We start from the raw sequence: 18,753 nt of genomic DNA on the forward strand, positions 1-18,753 counted from the left end.
AAATCTAACTGTAAGTTGTCAGATAATCTAAAAGGCTGATGTGTGCTCCGTCTCTTTGGAGGCAGCCAAGTTCACTGGACATTCTGAGAATGTCCAGTGAGAGGGTCTGGACGCTGCTCAGAGATGTCTCTGGGGAACTCAGGAACAGGGGTTCCACTGTTTGTTATTTGCAGGGCACGGTTAGACTGACTGAGAATTTAAGAGTTTGTGGGCAAGGTAGACAGGCTGGTGTGTCAGGAACTGACACACAACTTAGCAGCAGCAAAGCTTTCACTCTTGCTAAGGTAAAATGCTAAAACAGTGGGACTCTGAGTTCTAGTGTCCTGAGTATGTCACAATAAGTATCACTTTTGATCCATCTGCAGCCAGGGACGGCTCCAGTGTTTTTGCCGCCCCAAGCGGCAAAAAAAACAACTTGATCAGCGGCACTTCAGCCACAGCTCTGCTTTGCTGCGCTAGTGCCTGGAGCTGGCCCTGTCTGCAGCTCATGTTGAACTAGTTTGGGTCAATTCCTGCACTGCCTTCACACCTACATGAGCCCTTTATATATAATAATGGACAAATCATTTGTTCAAAGATGAACACTATTCTATCTGTAATCTGACAAAAGTTCAAAGTCAATTCAGCAACATCGGAAAAAGATTGTTCACAAGTCGTGTCCATAAAGCATAACATATCAAAAGATTGATTGTACCTGTGAGTGACCTTCTTCTACTTTTTGTTGATTCACAATCTGAAGAGCATGCTGTAAATTTAGACCAAGGGGTGAATGTGCAATCATCTTTGCAGGGAATTAGACACTCCTGTACCAGGGCAGGCATAGGTTCTGTCCACTTCATGCATTCAGTGACGTCTGCAGCACGGTCATTGTCTGAGAGGCACACAACAGCTAAAGAGAAAAAAAAACTTCTTTGTTAATGCTGATACATTTAATTTCTGCATTCTAATAAACCAGCTACCTATATATGCAACATTTGCTTTTCTATACCAATAATATAAAGAAAATCTATATTTAGTTATTATTCAAACTGCATTCAAAGGTGAGCGAGGTGTTTCACAGACATGGTAAAAGACATATCCTTGCTTCAAAAAGCTTATGATGTAAATCAGATTCTGAAAGTTCAATATTCTCAAAGAGTCCATTGTTTTACACTTTGTGGGCAATATCCAGGAGTGGCTCCAGGCACCAGCACAGCAAGCGTGTGCCTGGGGCAGCAAGCCACGAGAGGAGTGGGGGTGTGGGGGAGGGAGGCGTGCCAGTTGCTATGAAGGCGGCAGTCAGGCTGCCTTCAGTGGCATGCCTGCGGGAGGTCCGCCGGCCCCGTGGTTTTGGCAGTAATTCGGCAGTGGGTACGCCGAAGGTGCGGGACCGGCGGACCTCCCACAGGAATGTCGCTGAAAGCCGCCTGACTGCCGTGCTTGGGGTGACAAAATACATAGATCCGCCCCTGGCAATATCTTGACCAATTATATAGCATAGGACCATCCAAAAACTACTTATTGCTACAGCTGGACAGCCCATAACAAAGATTTGATATAAGCCATAATATCCATTTTGCTTCAGATATTAGAATATAACCCTTTGGTTGTACATGACAGCATGAAAAGGCAAAGATATAGATAAGTGCTTGTATGTACTCATAAAGAATGACTACTTATCTTACAGTCAATTTCACAGTTTCATAGAGTTTAAGGTCAGAAGGGACCATTAGATCACGTAGTGTGACTTCCTATACACATCAGGCTATTAAATTTCTCCTTAATACCCCTACATCAAGCTCAAAGACTTTCATTGCACTTAAGCATTTCAGTCCTCAGGAGACTCAACCATGTGCTACAGGCATAGAACAGGAGAGACCAAGGTGTCACCAATGTCCAGAGCCCCTACAATGGCAGGGAATTGATTAGGTGAGATATGCCCAGATCACCCTATCTAGTGAACCACACCCCATGTTCCAGAGGAAAGTGAAAACCCTCGATCTGGGGGTGGGTGGAATCATCCTCAACCCCAAATCACTGTGACTCTGAGCATGAGAACAAGACGCACAAGACTGGCACCTTAAGAGGATTTTCCGTACTACCTCTGAGCCCTGATCTACCCTGCCCAGTGTCCAGTCTCCAGGTGTGATCAATCTCTGATGCTTCAGAGGAAGGCAGGGGGCAAAAAACAGAATACATCTAGCCAATTATGCATTAGGGGGAAAATGTTCCTTCCTGACTGACATTGTGACGTCCACCCAGACTAGTAAAGGGTTCTGTCACTGCCTGCCCTGTAAGCTGGGGGCTGTTGTACTGTGCAGCCATGGTTCAGATCCCTGACACTAGTAGGCAGCACACAAGCATAAACTCACACGCTGGCTTTCACCAGCCCATTTACTCTTTGCAGGGTAACACCAATAGCCCTTCCAGTCCTGAGCCTCCCCAAATACTTCCTCCCTGAGTTAATTATCAGCCTCTTGGACACCATTCTGGTTAGTCACCACCACTCCCTGACCCAAGATGTGAAACCAGCCCCCTACTCATCAGCTCACTTTGGCACACACACTCCACACAGTTTGCACACCACAGACATGCTTGGAATGAAAATAAACAAGTTGATTTAATAGTAAAACCATAGATTCTAATATGAAATAGTAAAAGGGAAGCAAACATACACAAGTTTTGCAGAAAAGAAACAAAGGTGCAACCTCAGCCTTTATCCTTTCATATTAGAAAATAAATTTCTGATTAGAAAAGGAATAAGAGTTACCAACTGCCTTAAAAGAGTTTCCCAGCATACCATCTAGCTATAGGAGGAATCCAGCATTCATGGACAGCCTCCTGCCTCAAGACTGTCCCCCAGTTCTGAATAGTCTTCAGTTCAAACCTTTTCCATTTTAAAAGGATTTGCAGTTTTGCTTTCCTTCAGTTACTGTAGTTATTCAAAGAAGGGAAAACTCCTTCCTATCTTTGTTTCTTTTCCATTTCAAGGTCTTCCCCTTTGCTTTGATAGTTTCTCATTGTTCTTTCCTGGGCTGGACAATGGCAAGGTGCTTGAAACAAGTCTCCTCTGGCTGAGGAGGTAGCCCCTTCTTACCTGGTTGCTTCACTGCCTTTTTGTGAAGCGAAGCTGAAGTAGCATGACAATAACAGTTTTATTTATATACATAGATATACCTTCATAACCATAAACACTGTGTGTGTGTGTGTCTCTTTCTCTCATAATGACTATTAAGTTCCCTGCATTACAAGCTTTCACAATAGCTCTTACAGTCAAATAACACAGTGTGCAAACAGCTGGTTTAACTGCTTATTGTGGGGGTCTAAACTTTCCGTTCTCCCCTTAGGGAGACTGTCACACCATCCCCTGCAGGCTGAAGTCCTGAAGCATGAGATTTATTACAATCAGGCTTAATTCAGAGCTCCAAGTGTTATGAGCATGTTGAGGGGGATGCATGGCCTGTTCTCCCCACTGCCATGAAGAAAGCGGATAAAGAGGAAGAATCAGATTCCAAGGCCAGAAGGAACCAGTATGACCATCTAGCCTTACCTGCGGCATACACAGGCCAATTAATTTCTCCCAGAAGCTGGATTAAAGCAGATCTTTTAACAAGAGATTTAACCTTGTTTTAAAGATGCCAAGCAATGGTGAATTCACCACCTGCCCTGGTAAGCTGTTCCAATCTTTAATTACCCTCACAGCTAAGAAATTGCATCTTATGTCAAGGTTAACTCTAACTTCAACAGTCTGCAGTTCTTAAACCTGCCAAAAGACAAAGGGCTGTTGGCCTCAAATTGTCTGCTAATTCAGGAGACACTCTGCTGTCCAATGGTATCATTTTTCAGCCCATTCTTTGGGGACCTTGTATAGAGAGTCAGAGAGTTGATTTCATTATAATGCCACTTCTTCCCCTTCTGTTCCCCAGTGCACCACTAATGCTGATTTACTGTTGTAGATTCAAATTTAAAACATTACACTGCTATTGAAGAAATTTTACATCTTATTTTACTTCAATTTTAACCCAGTTCAGAGCTTTCCTGGACATTTGACTATAAGTGTGTTGCTTAGAGCAATGGCAAAAGTGTATTGTATTTGTATTTAGTTTTGCATGCAATTTTCGATGCCTTAGATCCACCCTCCTTGGGTTGTGCTGCTAGTGAGAAGAGTTATTTTGGAGGCATTGTGAATGCATGGACAGATCTGAGAGATCTGCAAGCCATGGGAGCTGAATCCACCCCCTGTTCTGCAAGGAATGGCCAACCCCATTCCTCAGCCCCCATGGAACAATCAGGTGGCAGCTCTGTAAGGGGAACCTCACAGAAATTCCAGTCCCTTGTGTGGGTTTTTCGTGTTTGGGAATGATCTGGACCTCTTGTTCTTAAAGTCTGGCAATACTATAATGATAATGCTTAATCCAGAGCCTGAATGCCTCTTACATGAGTTCTGACTGCCAGAATCTGAAGACACAATTCTATTTAAAGACCTTTAGCTATGTGAGTACCAGTCAGCTTCAAATAGTTCTCTGCCATCTGGGGATATTGCTAGATTCAGCTGGCATATAAAACTTTGTCATTAGTGAATCACATGTAGGTCACATCATCTAAGCCAGCATGAGAGAGAGAGATGTCTTCATGTAATGATGTTGTTTGGGAATGGGGGCCCAGGGTAGCTAAAGGCTAAGTCTGAACTCTGCCGAATAAAAGATAAAAAGCTCTGCAGCAGCCAAACTCCATAAACTCATGGAGGCTCTGCAGCCAGAACTGTGGATATCAGAGACTGATGATCTGAGCCCTTAGCTATCAACTTAGAGTCACGGAGGATATTTCACACAAAACGAAAGGTAAAGTCAATTGTTCCTTGTGGAAATATTGTGCTTAATAGTTCAAAGCAGGCACACTGTTTAGAATCTCCAATCATAAACAATAGGCCAAATCCATTCATAATATAACTTCACTGACAGCAATCTAGTTGGATCGGGGTGAATGTGGCTCAATATACCTTGCCATTTCATTCTAAGGGTAGCAGTGTTAAGAGCTTATTATATATAGACTGTGACCTTTTTCTGGAAAATGTTTTTTTTTTAAAATAAGAAAACTTACAGCCATTTAAAAAAAGGTTTTTCTCAACTGCTGTCTAGAAGATGAATGTTAATATTATTCTGATTCTGAAATGCTAATAATTTCTGGACAGCTGACATGAATGGCTGATATATCAACATATGGAAATAGCCAGTGACAGGAAGGACAGTTTTGTGGTTATGATGCAACAGTCAGACTTGGAAGAACTGGATACAAATCCTGCATGACCTTGGGAGAGTCACAATCTCTAAATGTCACCATGAGGACGATGACGCTACCCTACTTCATGGTTGTTTTGGGAAGATACATGTATTAATGTCTGTGTGCTGCCCACAACTAAGTTACAGGGTCAGTATAAGAGACCTGGACAGAGATTCAGCCTATTGATGACAAATAATCACAACAAACCATTAACAGCTTGCGCTTTTATAGTGTCTTTCATTATAGGATCTAAAAGCTTCAATAATAATTAATTCTCACAATACCCCCAAGATTATTAATCACAAACTACATACAAGTTAACCAAGGCCGGGACAGGTTGCGACTTGACTCAGGCCATCAGTCAGGGGCAGAATCAGGAGGAAAGCCCAGAAGACCCTTGCCTAGACACTAGATAATCTCTCTTTAAGCACCAGCTCTGTTGTCAGTTACACCACAGTTTGGCCCCAGGAGCCTAGTTAAGACAAGTGCTCTGACTTCATGTAAAGCCACATACTATGCAGTAAAGCTGTAAAGCATAACATTATCTAATTTAGATTTTATTATGTCTTAATTTTAAAGGTTTGCTCTATTATTTTATGGAGATTCCAAATTAATCCAGACTTTAGTAACTATGCATAATTATTTTAATCTATCACCTAATATAGCTTAGTGCACCAGAGAAAAGGAAAGGTAATTAATTCTTTTCTTATACCTACTGGTCTTTGAAGATACATAGGAAATCTATACCAGAATGAAGTCACAGGATTTTTTTTTTTTTTAAAAAAATACAAATATTTCATGGGAGTATGGCATGAAATTAGAGAAGAAAAGAATTTATTAAAATGTAACTAGATTTCTGAGGAAAATTCAGTATTTTAAAGAGCATGTAAAAAATCGAGAGTTGTTAAAATATCTTTAGACTCAAGTGACAGTAAATCAGCATATTAATAACTATCTCCAAATTGCTGACTCTTGCCTTTCACTTTCAGTCTTTTTTACCCTTACCATCTCTCAACACTAGCAGTTGAAAATGATACTGAGAGATTCTCATTCTCAATTGTGAAAGCAAAGGGGCAGAGGTTGCTTTCCTCTGTGATAAGGCATAGTAATTGTCCTCTGCTGGGAAGGTTAAACAAATAATAGACGTTGATGCCTAAGGTTTGAACAGCCTCATTATCTTCATCAAGGGCACCAAAAATTACTTACCTAAACTTGCCATATTGTCTCATCTTAAGTATAATTGAGGCAAAGTAAATATTTAAAACTTCTCTTTAGGAGTGTTATGACTGCTAGCATCTCCAGGAGATGAACAATATGCTATGTTACAGGAACTATGCTTTAGCATTTACAATTGCATAATTTAAAAACATGCAGCAATATTTATTATTATATGACAAAATGTCACAATTAATTATATTAACACTGACATGATTTTCAAATAGAGACAGATTTTAAAATAAACATTCTACGTCCCAATGCTCTTGTAGTCTAACTCCCCGATCCTACAAACAAGTACATATATGCTTAATTTTAAGTACACGATTAGTCCACTGAGATAAATGTGACCATTCACACGCTTAACTTTAAGCATGTATCTAAGTGTGCATGGAATCAGGGCCTATATTAGACATAGAACATGGAGCTCAGAGAATTTGGTGATAAAGGTAAAGGATGGGCAAAGGAAAATAAGATAGTAAAATAAATCATAATGCAAATCATATTCTACAGCATGCATATCTAATAAGTGATAATATTTTAAAGAGACACAAATGGCACAGGAGAGGAGGAGTACATAGCACAAGAGAAATCTGGGTGAAAAAAAATGGGCTTTTAACAGAGACTTGGAGAAGGAGAGAGGGACATTTGGACCACAAGAAAAGTAATGTTGTTCCATGCACAGGGAGCAGAACAGAAAAAACCTGGAGACAAGAGTGAGACAAGAAGTGAAAGGGAATGAACAAGGTGGCCCAGCCATAGGAGAGAGCTTAGAAATAGGCCACGGAGGGGTGAGAGGCAAAAGAAAAGGAAGCGAGTGTCAAGGCTGATGTTATTTGCAGAGTGGAGAAAACAACAGGAAATAAAGTCAGCATAGCTGCAGGAATCCAATTATAAGGTAACGCATGGAAATATGCAACTCATTTTTGCACATTGCAAACATATTCATTCCTTAGTTAAGTTAATGATGTCCTCCAAGGTAAAAAAGAACCCACTTCCAAATGCATATCAAAGCATGGTGAATAAAGCTAGATCAAGACATTTTAAACTGATACTCGGAACAATGGGTAGCAAGTAGAAGATTATGTCATCCCATTCTTCTTTTAGTCTAACAATTTAGGATGTGGACTCAGCTCTCTTTCTGTGCTTTAGGCACCTTTATGTCTACACATCATGGAAAGAGAACTGGTCAGGAAGAGTTCTATAGTGGAACGACAAAGACTGTCTGGGAATCCATAATGGGGGAAAGAAGTTGCAGAAGGGTAGAGAAGTGTCCCTCCAAGTCAGGGCTGCCCAGAGGATTCAGGGGTCCTGGGGTCTTCGGTGGCAGGGGATCCCTGCCACCGAATTGCCACTGAAAACCTAGCACTTCGGCGGCAGGTCCCAGGGTGGAAGGACCCCCCACTACAAGTCTTCGGGGCACTTCAGCGGTGGGTCCTGGAGCGAAAGGACCCCCCACCGCCAAATTGCCGCCGAAGACCCAGAGCAAGTGAAAGACCCTGCTCCAGGGGCCCTGAAAAACCCTCGTGGGGGCCTGGGGCAAATTGCATAGGGTGGCCCTGCTCCAAGTATAATTTTTGGATGGTATTATTTAGACCACCCAAGAAATTATATGTGGATGAACACTTCCCTATCCGTTTACAAATTCCTTCCCCCTTTACAGACTCCCAGAGAGTTTTTGTTTATCCAGTTTAAATAATGTTTAAATACCACCCTTAAAAGCCGAATCTTCAGCTAACTTAAAACTGTTCCTGAAATTTGTACATACCAGGGCTGAACATGTTGATGCTAAGCTGGCATGCCTGGACTCAGTAGCCTTATAGTTAGCTGTGGGACGAGGTGAATGAAGTAATGCGGGCATGCAAAAGGCACTCTCACTATTTTTGGAATGCAAAATGAAAGGCCACTTCTGAAAAATTGGCCCCAGTAAATTCCATTTGTATCTATTTTGTCCAAGTGGTTTGATTTAAGTGGAGTCTGCTGGAATTTACACAATCGTAGTAGATAACTCATTTTCATTCAATGCTTTATATTTTCAAAAGCCACTGTCAGTGCATGTCATACCATAAATGCATGACTTTTTCTTTAATTTTATTTGAATTATCATCCAAAACATGAATTGATTTATTTGATCTCCCAAAGCCTTGTTTTCAGCACTTCAGTCACAGGAAACAATATGATTTGTGCTACATGCTGACTTATATATATGCAACTTTTGAGCAGAACAGCATGAGCCGCTAAAATAAATTAAACAATAAACCAGTAATTGCTTGTTAGGGCACTTTAATTGACTCATAAGTACCATATGTGAAGCAGGAAGGCTGCAGGAACCCAATTATAGGTTAGCTTATGGAAATAAGCAAGTCATTTTGGCACGTTGCAAACATACTCCCTAGTTAAGTTATTGGTGTCCATTAAAGGAAAAGGATTTTCAGATTCAAACACATCTTAGATGCCTTTGATAAACATAATGGATCAAATTTATCCCTGGTGTAACTCCAATGAGGTTGATTAATAAAAATATTTGTCTTCAATGGTGCTAAATTAGGATGCATTTGGCCCATGTGTGCTTTCCATTAGGCCAGAGATATATTTTTCCCATAATCCTCAGTTCTCTCATTAAACTTCTAAATAAAATGTTCACATTACGAGTGGGACCAAAGGGCAGTTGTGGTCAATTTGCAGCCTCATGACTTGAGGAAATATAAACAAAATATAAATTTCACATAACAGTAATTTATGATTCTGTACTACGTAGCAGTTATAAATGGATATGAACAAACACTGCTAATATTAAGACACTGCCAAACAAAGTGTGACAAATTATCACCTTGATTGCCATATCCCCAGCTAAGTCACTGGCTAACAGGTCCTGTTTGAACTACTGTGTAGGAGTCAAGTAAATCCCTCATATGAATTACAGATCAACCTGATTTCTTTCAGACTCACTAGCAGATCTCATATATTTGAATATTGTCTCTCACCAAACCATAAATTATAGCAACACTCCCATCTCACATATTTTTAAAGTAAATACCACAGAAAAGACAGGCTGCTTAATATTTGAACTTCTACTTAAAACTAAATTTAGATGCTGTTTAGATGCTCCCAATTTACATTCTGAAGTAAAGCTCAAAGCAGGCCAGATGCTTTTAAATTATTATTGAATGAAGCGCTAGGGCTAGAAGAGAAATTAAGCATTTCCTTTTGAACTCTGGCTAGTCATTCTCATCACTGCCACTAAACAAGACTGAATTGGAAACAGGGATGAGTTTGACATTCTGGAGCAAGTTCTATACTCTCATAATTTAATGTACCTCTATCGACTTCAATTTAAAACAGTGACTGGCACAGAAAAGGTAAACCAGGCAGTCCCATATTTCTTCTCTCATAACATTAGAGCAAGATGATGGTCAAATAAGCTAACAGGAAAGGAAGTTAAAATTGATTTTAAAAAGTACTTTTTTTATAAAAGGAACTCACTGCTATAAGATATCAGTGACCAAGAACATAGTAAGAATCCAAAAGGATTATACATTTACATGAATAATAAGAGTATCCACATCACAGTACATTAGACAGACTGTTAGCCGTTTGCTTCACGGCATATGAGAATCACTAACTAAATAAAGTTAGGAAGAAATTTCCCTTATGCCCAGATTACTCCATGATAGAGCACTTTGCCCCTTCCATCTGGTAATGGGCCAGTGTCAAGAGACAGAATACCAAACTACAGCAACTAATGGTTTGATTTAGAATGTTCCTGTGATTTATTTATACATACAACTAAAATGTGTGCCATACTCTAAACTTGTGGCATCTGGAAACTATATTCTTTAAATCACAATTATCTCTAGTTAAATGTGAGCTTCAGAAATTCCTTCAATAAACTTTTATATGGTGGAATCAAGGGCTTTATGTATTTAACATACAGAGATGCTGAACAAATCTTTAGAGGAACACCACTGTTTTATATGGCTACTGCAAAAGCATATATTTTTCATACTTTATATTTTGGGCTCAATCCAAGGCTCAAAAGGAGACTGCACACTGAAGCTCCATTATGTCAGAGTTACACATGCCGAGGCTTGCAGGATTAGGCCCACTGGCCCCAATTCAGGAAAGCAGCAATTGGAAATAAAAAAGCAATATATAACCAATAGATGAGAAGGAGAAATGGCAATCAATATAAATCAGAAGTTATGAAGTGTAGAAAATTGATTAGGAAACCTAAAGAAAATAGAGAAAAATCCATGGCTGGCAGGGCTAAGAACAACAAGGAGATTGTAAAATGTTTTAAGAACAAAAGAAATCATAGCAATAATATAGACCCGTACTAGATGGAGATTGCAAACAGTTAATGATGCAGGGGGAAAAGCAGAAGTGTTCAATAAATATTTCTGTTCTGTGTTTGAAAAGAAGGATGATGTACTTACATCACATGAGGATGAAGAAGTACTTTTCAATCCACTAGAAGCTAAGGAGAATGTTAAACATAATCTACTAGGGATAAACTTTGTAAAGTGTTCAAACCTGAGTAACTCATACCCAAGAGTCCTAACAGAATTGCCCAGGGAGATCTCTGACCCACTGGTATCAATTTTTAATAAATCTTGGAATAGTGAGAAAATTCCAGAAGGCAGTAAGAGTGGTAATATATTCATAAAGGGCAAGTGGGATGACATGGATATAAAACAGTCAGCCTGAGATCAATCCCAGGCAAAATAATGGAAAACCTGATATGAGACTCAATTGATAAAGAATTAAAGGATAGGAATAGAAATGATGCCAGCCAACATAGTTTTATTGAAAAATAGGTCTTGCAAATAAACCTTATTTCATTCTTTGATGAAATTACAAGTTTGGTTGATAGAGGTAATTGCATAGATGTTATATTCCTAAACTCCTGTAAGGCTTCTGACTTAATACCAAATAACATTCTGATTACAAAATTAGCACTATACCAAGAAAGCAGATATTAAATAGATTAAGAAATGGCTAAGTGACAGATCTCAAAACATAGTTGTCAATAGGGAATCATCATTCAGTGGGGCTGTTTATAATGGAGTTCCACAGGGACTGATACTAGGCCTTATGCTATTCAACATTTTCATCAATCACTGCTCATAAAATGTGCAGGTAACACAAAGATTAGTAGTAGTAAATTTCAGTAAGGTCAGGGAAGTCATACAGAGAGATCTGGACAGCTTGGTAACTTGGGCCTGTTCAAACAAAATGTGTTTTAATTCAGCCAAATGCTGAGCTGTTTGTCTAGGAACAAGGAATGCAGGTCATATCTGCAGAATGGGGGACTGTATCCTGGAAAGCAGTGACTGTGAAAAGGAATTAGAGGTCATAGTTGACAAGCAACTCAGAGAGATGCTGTGGCAATAAGGCTAATGCGATAAACAGGAGAGCAGTCAGTAGCAGTATGAGGGTGATTTAACCTCTGCATATGGCATCTGTGAGACCAATATTGGAATACTTCATACAGTTCTGTTGTCCACAGTTTTAAAAGGATGTTGAAAAATAGGAGAGAGTGCAGAAAAGACTCACAGATATATGATTCAAAGGGTGGAAAAAATGTCTTACAGTGAGACACTTAAAGAGCTCAGCCTGTTAAATTTATCAAAAGGCAGATTGAGAGGTGACTTGATTACAGTGGACAAATACTTTCATGGAGAAAATACTTGGTACCGAAGAGCTCTTTAATATAGGGGAGAAAGGCTTAACAAGAACCAATGGCTGGCAGTTGAAGCCAGATGAATTCAAATTAGAAATAAGACCAAAAAAAAAAAGCGAAGGTGATTAATCACTGGAACAAGCTACCAGGGAAAGTGGTAGATTCTCCATCTCTTGATGTCTTTAGTTCAAGACAGGATACCTTTCTGGAAGATGTGCTTTAGCCAAAGCACAAGTGATGCATTAGTCAAACACAAGTTATGGGCTCAACACAGGGATAACTGGGGGAATTTTAATGATCTGTGAGATAGAAATCAGATTAGATGATCTAATATCCCTTCTGCCTTAATCTCTGTGAATCTGTGAAAAATTAGAGCCAGCGCATAACGAGAATTGAACTATTTTTAACATGACTGCTTAGTTTATTATTGTTCAAAAAAAATCTATATTCCATGTTAGATGATTATTCTCATTATCTCTCAATGTAGCAGTAACTGGGTAACAAATGAGCTGTGAAAACAGAATTTAGAGATAATTTGGCTTTTTTAAAAATTGAAAATAACTTTAAAGTTCCACAATATTGACCGTTTCTAAGAATAGATTCATAAATCATCATGATGATCTCATTTATTTTCCATACTGAACTGTTTCCTTCTCTAGGTGTATTTTCCTCAGATTACCCAGATGGCAACATTTATTCTACTCCATTAGTTTAATGTGGGGGTACACAGTATTCTCAGGGTGCCATGAAACCTGCAGTCATGGAAGGCTTATTTATAAACCACCAGTATAGGAAGGCAAGATGTCTAAGGTCCCAATCTGGCAAAGATTTACAGATGTGCTTAATTTTACTACTGTGATTAGTCCCCCTGAACTCGATAGAACCACTCATGCCAGTAAAGTTAAGCATATGTGTAAGTGTCTGCAGAATCATGATATACAGTAGGACATTACAATACAATGATTAAAAGATAGAAGAAAAGGAACAAATAGTGTTGGGATGGAGATTAGTGAGGGAAAGCTGCTTAGAAATACTGAAGCAGGTTTTAAACTGATTCTGAAATCACCAGTGTGTCTTACCCATTTTTAGATCTCACTGGCATCAGTTGACTGTAAAGGAATAAAGGGTGATTTTTTGATGCACAGGTAGAACGGCTGTCCCAGGTGCAGAGGACAACATAAGAAATGCACACTTATCACATGCTTAGACTCTTCATACTTTTAAGATTCTGGGGGCTACAACCACAAAAGGATTTAGACACCTAACTGCCACTTTAGGCATCTAAGTCCAACATTCGGGTCCTAAAAATCCTGCTCAGCTGCTCTCTAACCCTGTAGGCACCTAAAGGTCCCATAGCACCTAAATTTCAGCTAGTAATGCCCCATGGTGCCTAAATTTCTGCCATGGGGCATGCACACAGCTGCCTACATCCCAACACCCAGATGTCCAGTTCACACTTGAGCCCTAGTGGGACCCTCAAACTATCTTGCCTTTGGGCCCGATCCAGTAGTTGTGCTCACCAGATCGGGCCTCACACAAAATGCCGCAGAAGGTGGTGGCAGCTGTAGTCCTCTCCCACTCATAACGTTTAAAATGTTTAACATGGTTAAAGCACTCACGCAGGTGCTAGGAGGCTTGGGCTCAAATCCTTCCTCTGCCTGATGTGGACCAAGAACTTGAACCTAGCTCTCTCCCCTTTCAGGTGAGTGCCCAGCGCTATTCTGGGATGGGTTGCTCTCAGTCTCACCCGTTAGGGAGAGAAATACATTGTGTATAAATAATGTAATAGTCATTCAAGTGGAGATATAAATTTGGGTAAGTGCCTGAGCCACTGGGGTTTGGAGCCATTTTCACTCTCTCTCTGGCTCAATGACCGTATTTTATACAAAGAGGAACAGCTCCAACAGGAGAGACTGAGACACCCACCACAGAACACTCTTCTGGGTTACACAGCCTGTGGATGCTGTCTTGTTCCCTCACCCCACTTTTATTCCAGCTTTACGGTAGGTTTTGAATTTTGTATTTATTTTCAATGTATATTAAAAGGAAAAATCAATGAAAATATGTAAGATGCTTAATGCTAGAAATCATAGTGCAGTTTTCTCAGAAAATGAATCAAAACACAAAAGTGGGTTTCTTTTTTCCTCTTTCTGTGATCTACATTTGGCTAAGAACACTAGAGTTCAAATAACTAGCAGGACCAACCAGCACCTTAAATACCTGTTTAGGACAGATTATTTATTACAATCCTTGAACATAAACAAAGACAGGCTGTCACGCACACACACACACACACAGATTCCATATGAGATTAAGAGGATTAAATATATCAAGTAACATAAGAGGCAGAAAATAAAAAACCACTCAGAGTCAAATTAGAAAATCAATTTGCACAATACTTTTGAAGAGATTGATCCTGGTCTGACTGAGGACAGAGGGAATTTTGCCACTGACTTAGGTGAGTAAAGAGACTGACCTAAAAATATTACAGGCCTAACCCAGCTTCCATTAAAGTCAGTGGGAAGAGTCCCATTAATTTCCATGTTAATTGAATTGGAGGTCGATGAATGGCACCTGTCTCATAAATAGACCTAATTAAACAACTTGAGGAGGAATGTTTGGCAGCAGGTGAGAAGTGCACATCACATGAAAGGAAGGGTTGTGGGACTGCAACCCCACCATTTCATTTACACTAACCTGGAGCCTCTGTGCGCTGGTCTGGTTTCCTGTCAGGACAGACTGCTTATACCCTAAAGGGCCTTTACAACAGTTTGGTATAGTCAGGGTACAGGGAAGTTTTGTCCACAGCCCCCTACACTGGCCACAGAAGGGAGAGAGAGACAGCATATGAACTGTTACACTCGCTTTACAAGCTCCTGAGGATTCTCCTGTACTAGTAAGGTCCTTGTGCTTTTTACTGTGCTGGTTCTAACATAGTTAAGGACCAGAACACTTGTATCAATCACTTCTACAGCTACTTGAAATATTCACAACAAATCCCCAAACCACATGAATTTTTTATTATACAGCCTGAACACAGAGTCCTATAAAAGATTTGCTAAGGTCAAAACTCTTGAGTGAACCGCAGGCTAATTTCTGGCTTTGCCTCAAAGTGATCTATTATAATAAAGTTACAAGGCCTGATACAAGGGCTAGGCCAAATCTGTATGGGGTGCTACAACCCCATACACCATGTCACAATGCCGCTCACTCAAATTTGGCACAGCCATTCCTGTCACACTGGAGGGGCAGCCAGGCTAAATCTGAGTGGTATGAGGGACGGAGCACTGAAGTGCTACCTAAGGCGGCAGATGGTGTTGAGCAGCCTCTGAGGAGGAGGAAAATAGGGGAAAGGAATTGTGAGAGTGATCAAAGGAAAAGATAATCTCATAGGGAGGGAGGTATAAAAGTGAAAGGAGAGAGGAGAATAGTCCACAATAATCAGACAGCATGAGCCTAGGGAGCTGTGGGGTTACGATGTTAGAAAGGGCAGGATGAGGATGAAACACAAGGAAATGAGGAAAAAATATGTATCCTGAAGCCAAGTTTAAAAATTAAGTGAATATGATGATGTCAAGACGTTCTGTAGGATTGATCCTTGGAGATCCTTCAGATGCAGTAAAGGGCAATACACAGTGAAAGGCCTTGACTTGCTCCCTGTGTCCTCGGTTGTTGTACTTAGAGTCTGGGCAGATCCTCCTGGGTTTTGGCAGATCCCTCTGGATCTGGAGAAAGCAGTGAAATGCCCTGATTTCCCCCTGCACGCTTGGCTGTAGTTGAATGTTCTCTTCAGGTAGAAATCTGACATAATTCCCACTGAAGCCAACAGAATTACATCAGCATATAAATCAGAAAACCAGGCCCCCAATGTTTACCCTATGACACCAGCGCTTCCTAACTGTCTTCGCTTCAATATGAGACAGAGTGGCAGGCTCCAAAATGAGCACATCTGGATTGACTGAATACTTAAGTGGGTATAATAGATGCCTTTGAACTTGATGGGCAGTAAATAGCACACTTGAGCCTTTGTAAAGGTCACTGAATACCAGCAAGTTTCCTTTCACTGTTATTAATCATAGCCTGTGCTCCCAAAAATACGCTGGGTGCCTCACAAAAAACAAGTAAAGATACAGTCTCTACGCTGAAGAGTTTATAATTTAAATCTGACAGGACACAATACACAAGAGAGCAGGACAGTCAAAAAAGGGCACAGGGAAACAGAAAGGAAGGACAACAGTGACAATACTATGATCACATAGTTATTCTCACATCTTGATGCTTCTGTTGGAGAGGGACTAGATGGATTGCATTGAGGAGTGAACACCCTTTTTATGGTGCAGAACCAAACTATATGGAGCATGCCGGCCTGGCAGCATTCACTTGGGACTTGTGCCAAGTGAACAGGGGAGAGGGACACAGATAGTCCCCTGCTGCATGGATCTTCTCATTATCGAAAGAGCATGCATCCAGCTTGCATAGCAGTGTAATGCTTTGAGGTTCAACCCAGACCAGTAAGGGGTTGTGTCACTGCCTGCCCTGTAGCCCTGGATGTCTCTGTGCTGTGTAGCCGTGGTTCAGAGCCCTGACATCAGCAACACACTCACAGCACAATAGTCTCACACTGGCTTCCACCAGCCTGGGTTACTCATTGCAAGATGACCCTAACATACTCCCAGTCCCAAATTTTCCCCAAACTGTCTGTCCTGTAGTGTCTAGCCCTCTCACTGAACACTTACAGAAATTAAGTTAGCTGCTCCCTTAAAGAGAAAGTAGCCAGCAAAGCACTGTATTGGTTTATTGTAAAAGTAAAACAAGTTTATTAAACAAAAAGTCATAGGTTTAAATTCTACCAAGTATAAGGAATATAGAAAGGGTTACAAGCAAACAAAAGTAAAAATATTCTTCTAAGAATAAAACCTGTTTTAACAAACCAGAGCCTCAAGTTGAAAGAAGTGTTTCTCACCAAGTCTCTTTTCCTGCACGGCTAACCAGACTCTCTGGATAGGACCCTTCACAGAGCTTAAAGTGTTCGATTATTTTGTCTCCTCAGGTGAAGAATGCCAAAATGGCTTTTTTTTTCCCTCCTTTGATCTTCTCAAAGTACACTGATCTTCCTTCAAGAGGCATGAAGGCTTCCTGGAGATGCAATCTCCATGCCACCTTATGACTTACCTGGTCACCTTTCCCCACTTGCTCTCCTGATGCTTTTGTTTACCTTGCATGTAAATGTGTGTTTCTTTGTCTTTGGTCATACTTTGCTTCATTTGCACTCTAGACACATTCAAGCAGGTGGAACCGCATTCCCTTTTCTGAAACAGACACGACTTAGGCATTGCTTGCCAAACACATGTTAAGAACACACTTCCACTTCATATTGTAAAGTCATTTGTGGATTTACCATACACACATCACACACAAATATTAATTATCTGTGAGTTATTAGTTTTCCAGTGATGTATTACATGCCATCTTTTGGGTATCTATCATGAGAATAGTGTGCCAACTGGCACTGGGAACTCTTAGGGTCTTACAGGTACTTCTAATCATTAGACTGAAGTCTCAGTGGAGTTGGTACATGGTTGCTTGTGGAGGTGGATTCATTCCATTTTCTCCCAGTCTTCACATTTACTTGTCATCTGGCCCAGATCCGTGGTACTGAGGGATGGGACAGGGAATTGGTCTGAAATTGATTAAACTCATCATGTGCTACTGGGGCGAATTCTGCTCCAAGTGCCATTGTTTCTGCCAGTTGACTAGAAAAGGAGTTACTCTGGATTTGTAATGCTGTAATTGAGAGCAGAATTTGTCTCATTAGGGTTTTTTTTTGTTTGCTTGTTTTTTTGTAAACTAGTCAAGTTTCTCCCAAATTCTGACAACTCTTTATAGCACTGGGGCTTGTCATCTTTATCTTTGCATAATAAAGAATGTTTAAACGCTCTGCCATCTGAAACTTCCCATCTAAAACTTATAAACAATGAAATCTGTTCAGACTGACTGCCTGTAATAAAAATGCACATTCAAATAATCTATAACATCTAAATTAAATAAACTTCCTCAGTCATTCCAGAATACTGTCCACCTAATGTGAGCCGAAACAGAGATATTGTTACTTGAGACTGGAAGGTCACTTTGTACTTTGAAACAGATTAAAAAAAGCGAGGAAGAGAGATTGTGAAAAGGTTCTCAGGCAGAACTTGAGAAATCAAAAGTGGTGTGCCTTTCAGCAGACTTGCCCAATGGGAAACTTAACTACACATCTTTGAATTCCGTTAAGAACCAAGTCTGACTGTGATGTGCAGACGATCCAAAAATAAAATAAAATAAATGTTTTACACATCTTCTTGAACATTCGTAGGTATTGTGGGGGAAAACGTTTTACTGAAACTGTTCCTCAGGGCACAATAGCTTTGTTAAGTACGAAAAATCACCAAAAAGAATGGACTAACAATAAAGATGCTGAAGGATGAATTTCTAAATATTTTGTTTTAAACTCTGATCCTCACTAAGAATAGGAACCAGTATTTTTCCTGGCTCATGTAAAGTATCCACTGTTAATCCAACAGAGGAGTTGAAATAGGTTTCTCTTCTAGACAGAG

General features: G+C 40.2%; 1 protein-coding gene across 1 annotated transcript in view; it reads right to left on the minus strand.

Moving 5' to 3' along the window:
• The window catches only part of THSD7B (thrombospondin type 1 domain containing 7B), a 513,591-nt gene that overhangs the window by 143,669 nt on the left and 351,169 nt on the right, over window positions 1-18,753 (minus strand). The window contains exon 13 of the mRNA XM_032797132.1: window positions 695-889. Coding sequence (XP_032653023.1) covers window positions 695-889 — 195 coding nt within the window. The remainder of the gene's footprint in view (window positions 1-694; window positions 890-18,753) is intronic.

Source organism: Chelonoidis abingdonii, chromosome 10, assembly GCF_003597395.2.
Source record: "Chelonoidis abingdonii isolate Lonesome George chromosome 10, CheloAbing_2.0, whole genome shotgun sequence".
In the NCBI taxonomy this organism is placed as follows: domain Eukaryota; kingdom Metazoa; phylum Chordata; order Testudines; family Testudinidae; genus Chelonoidis; species Chelonoidis abingdonii.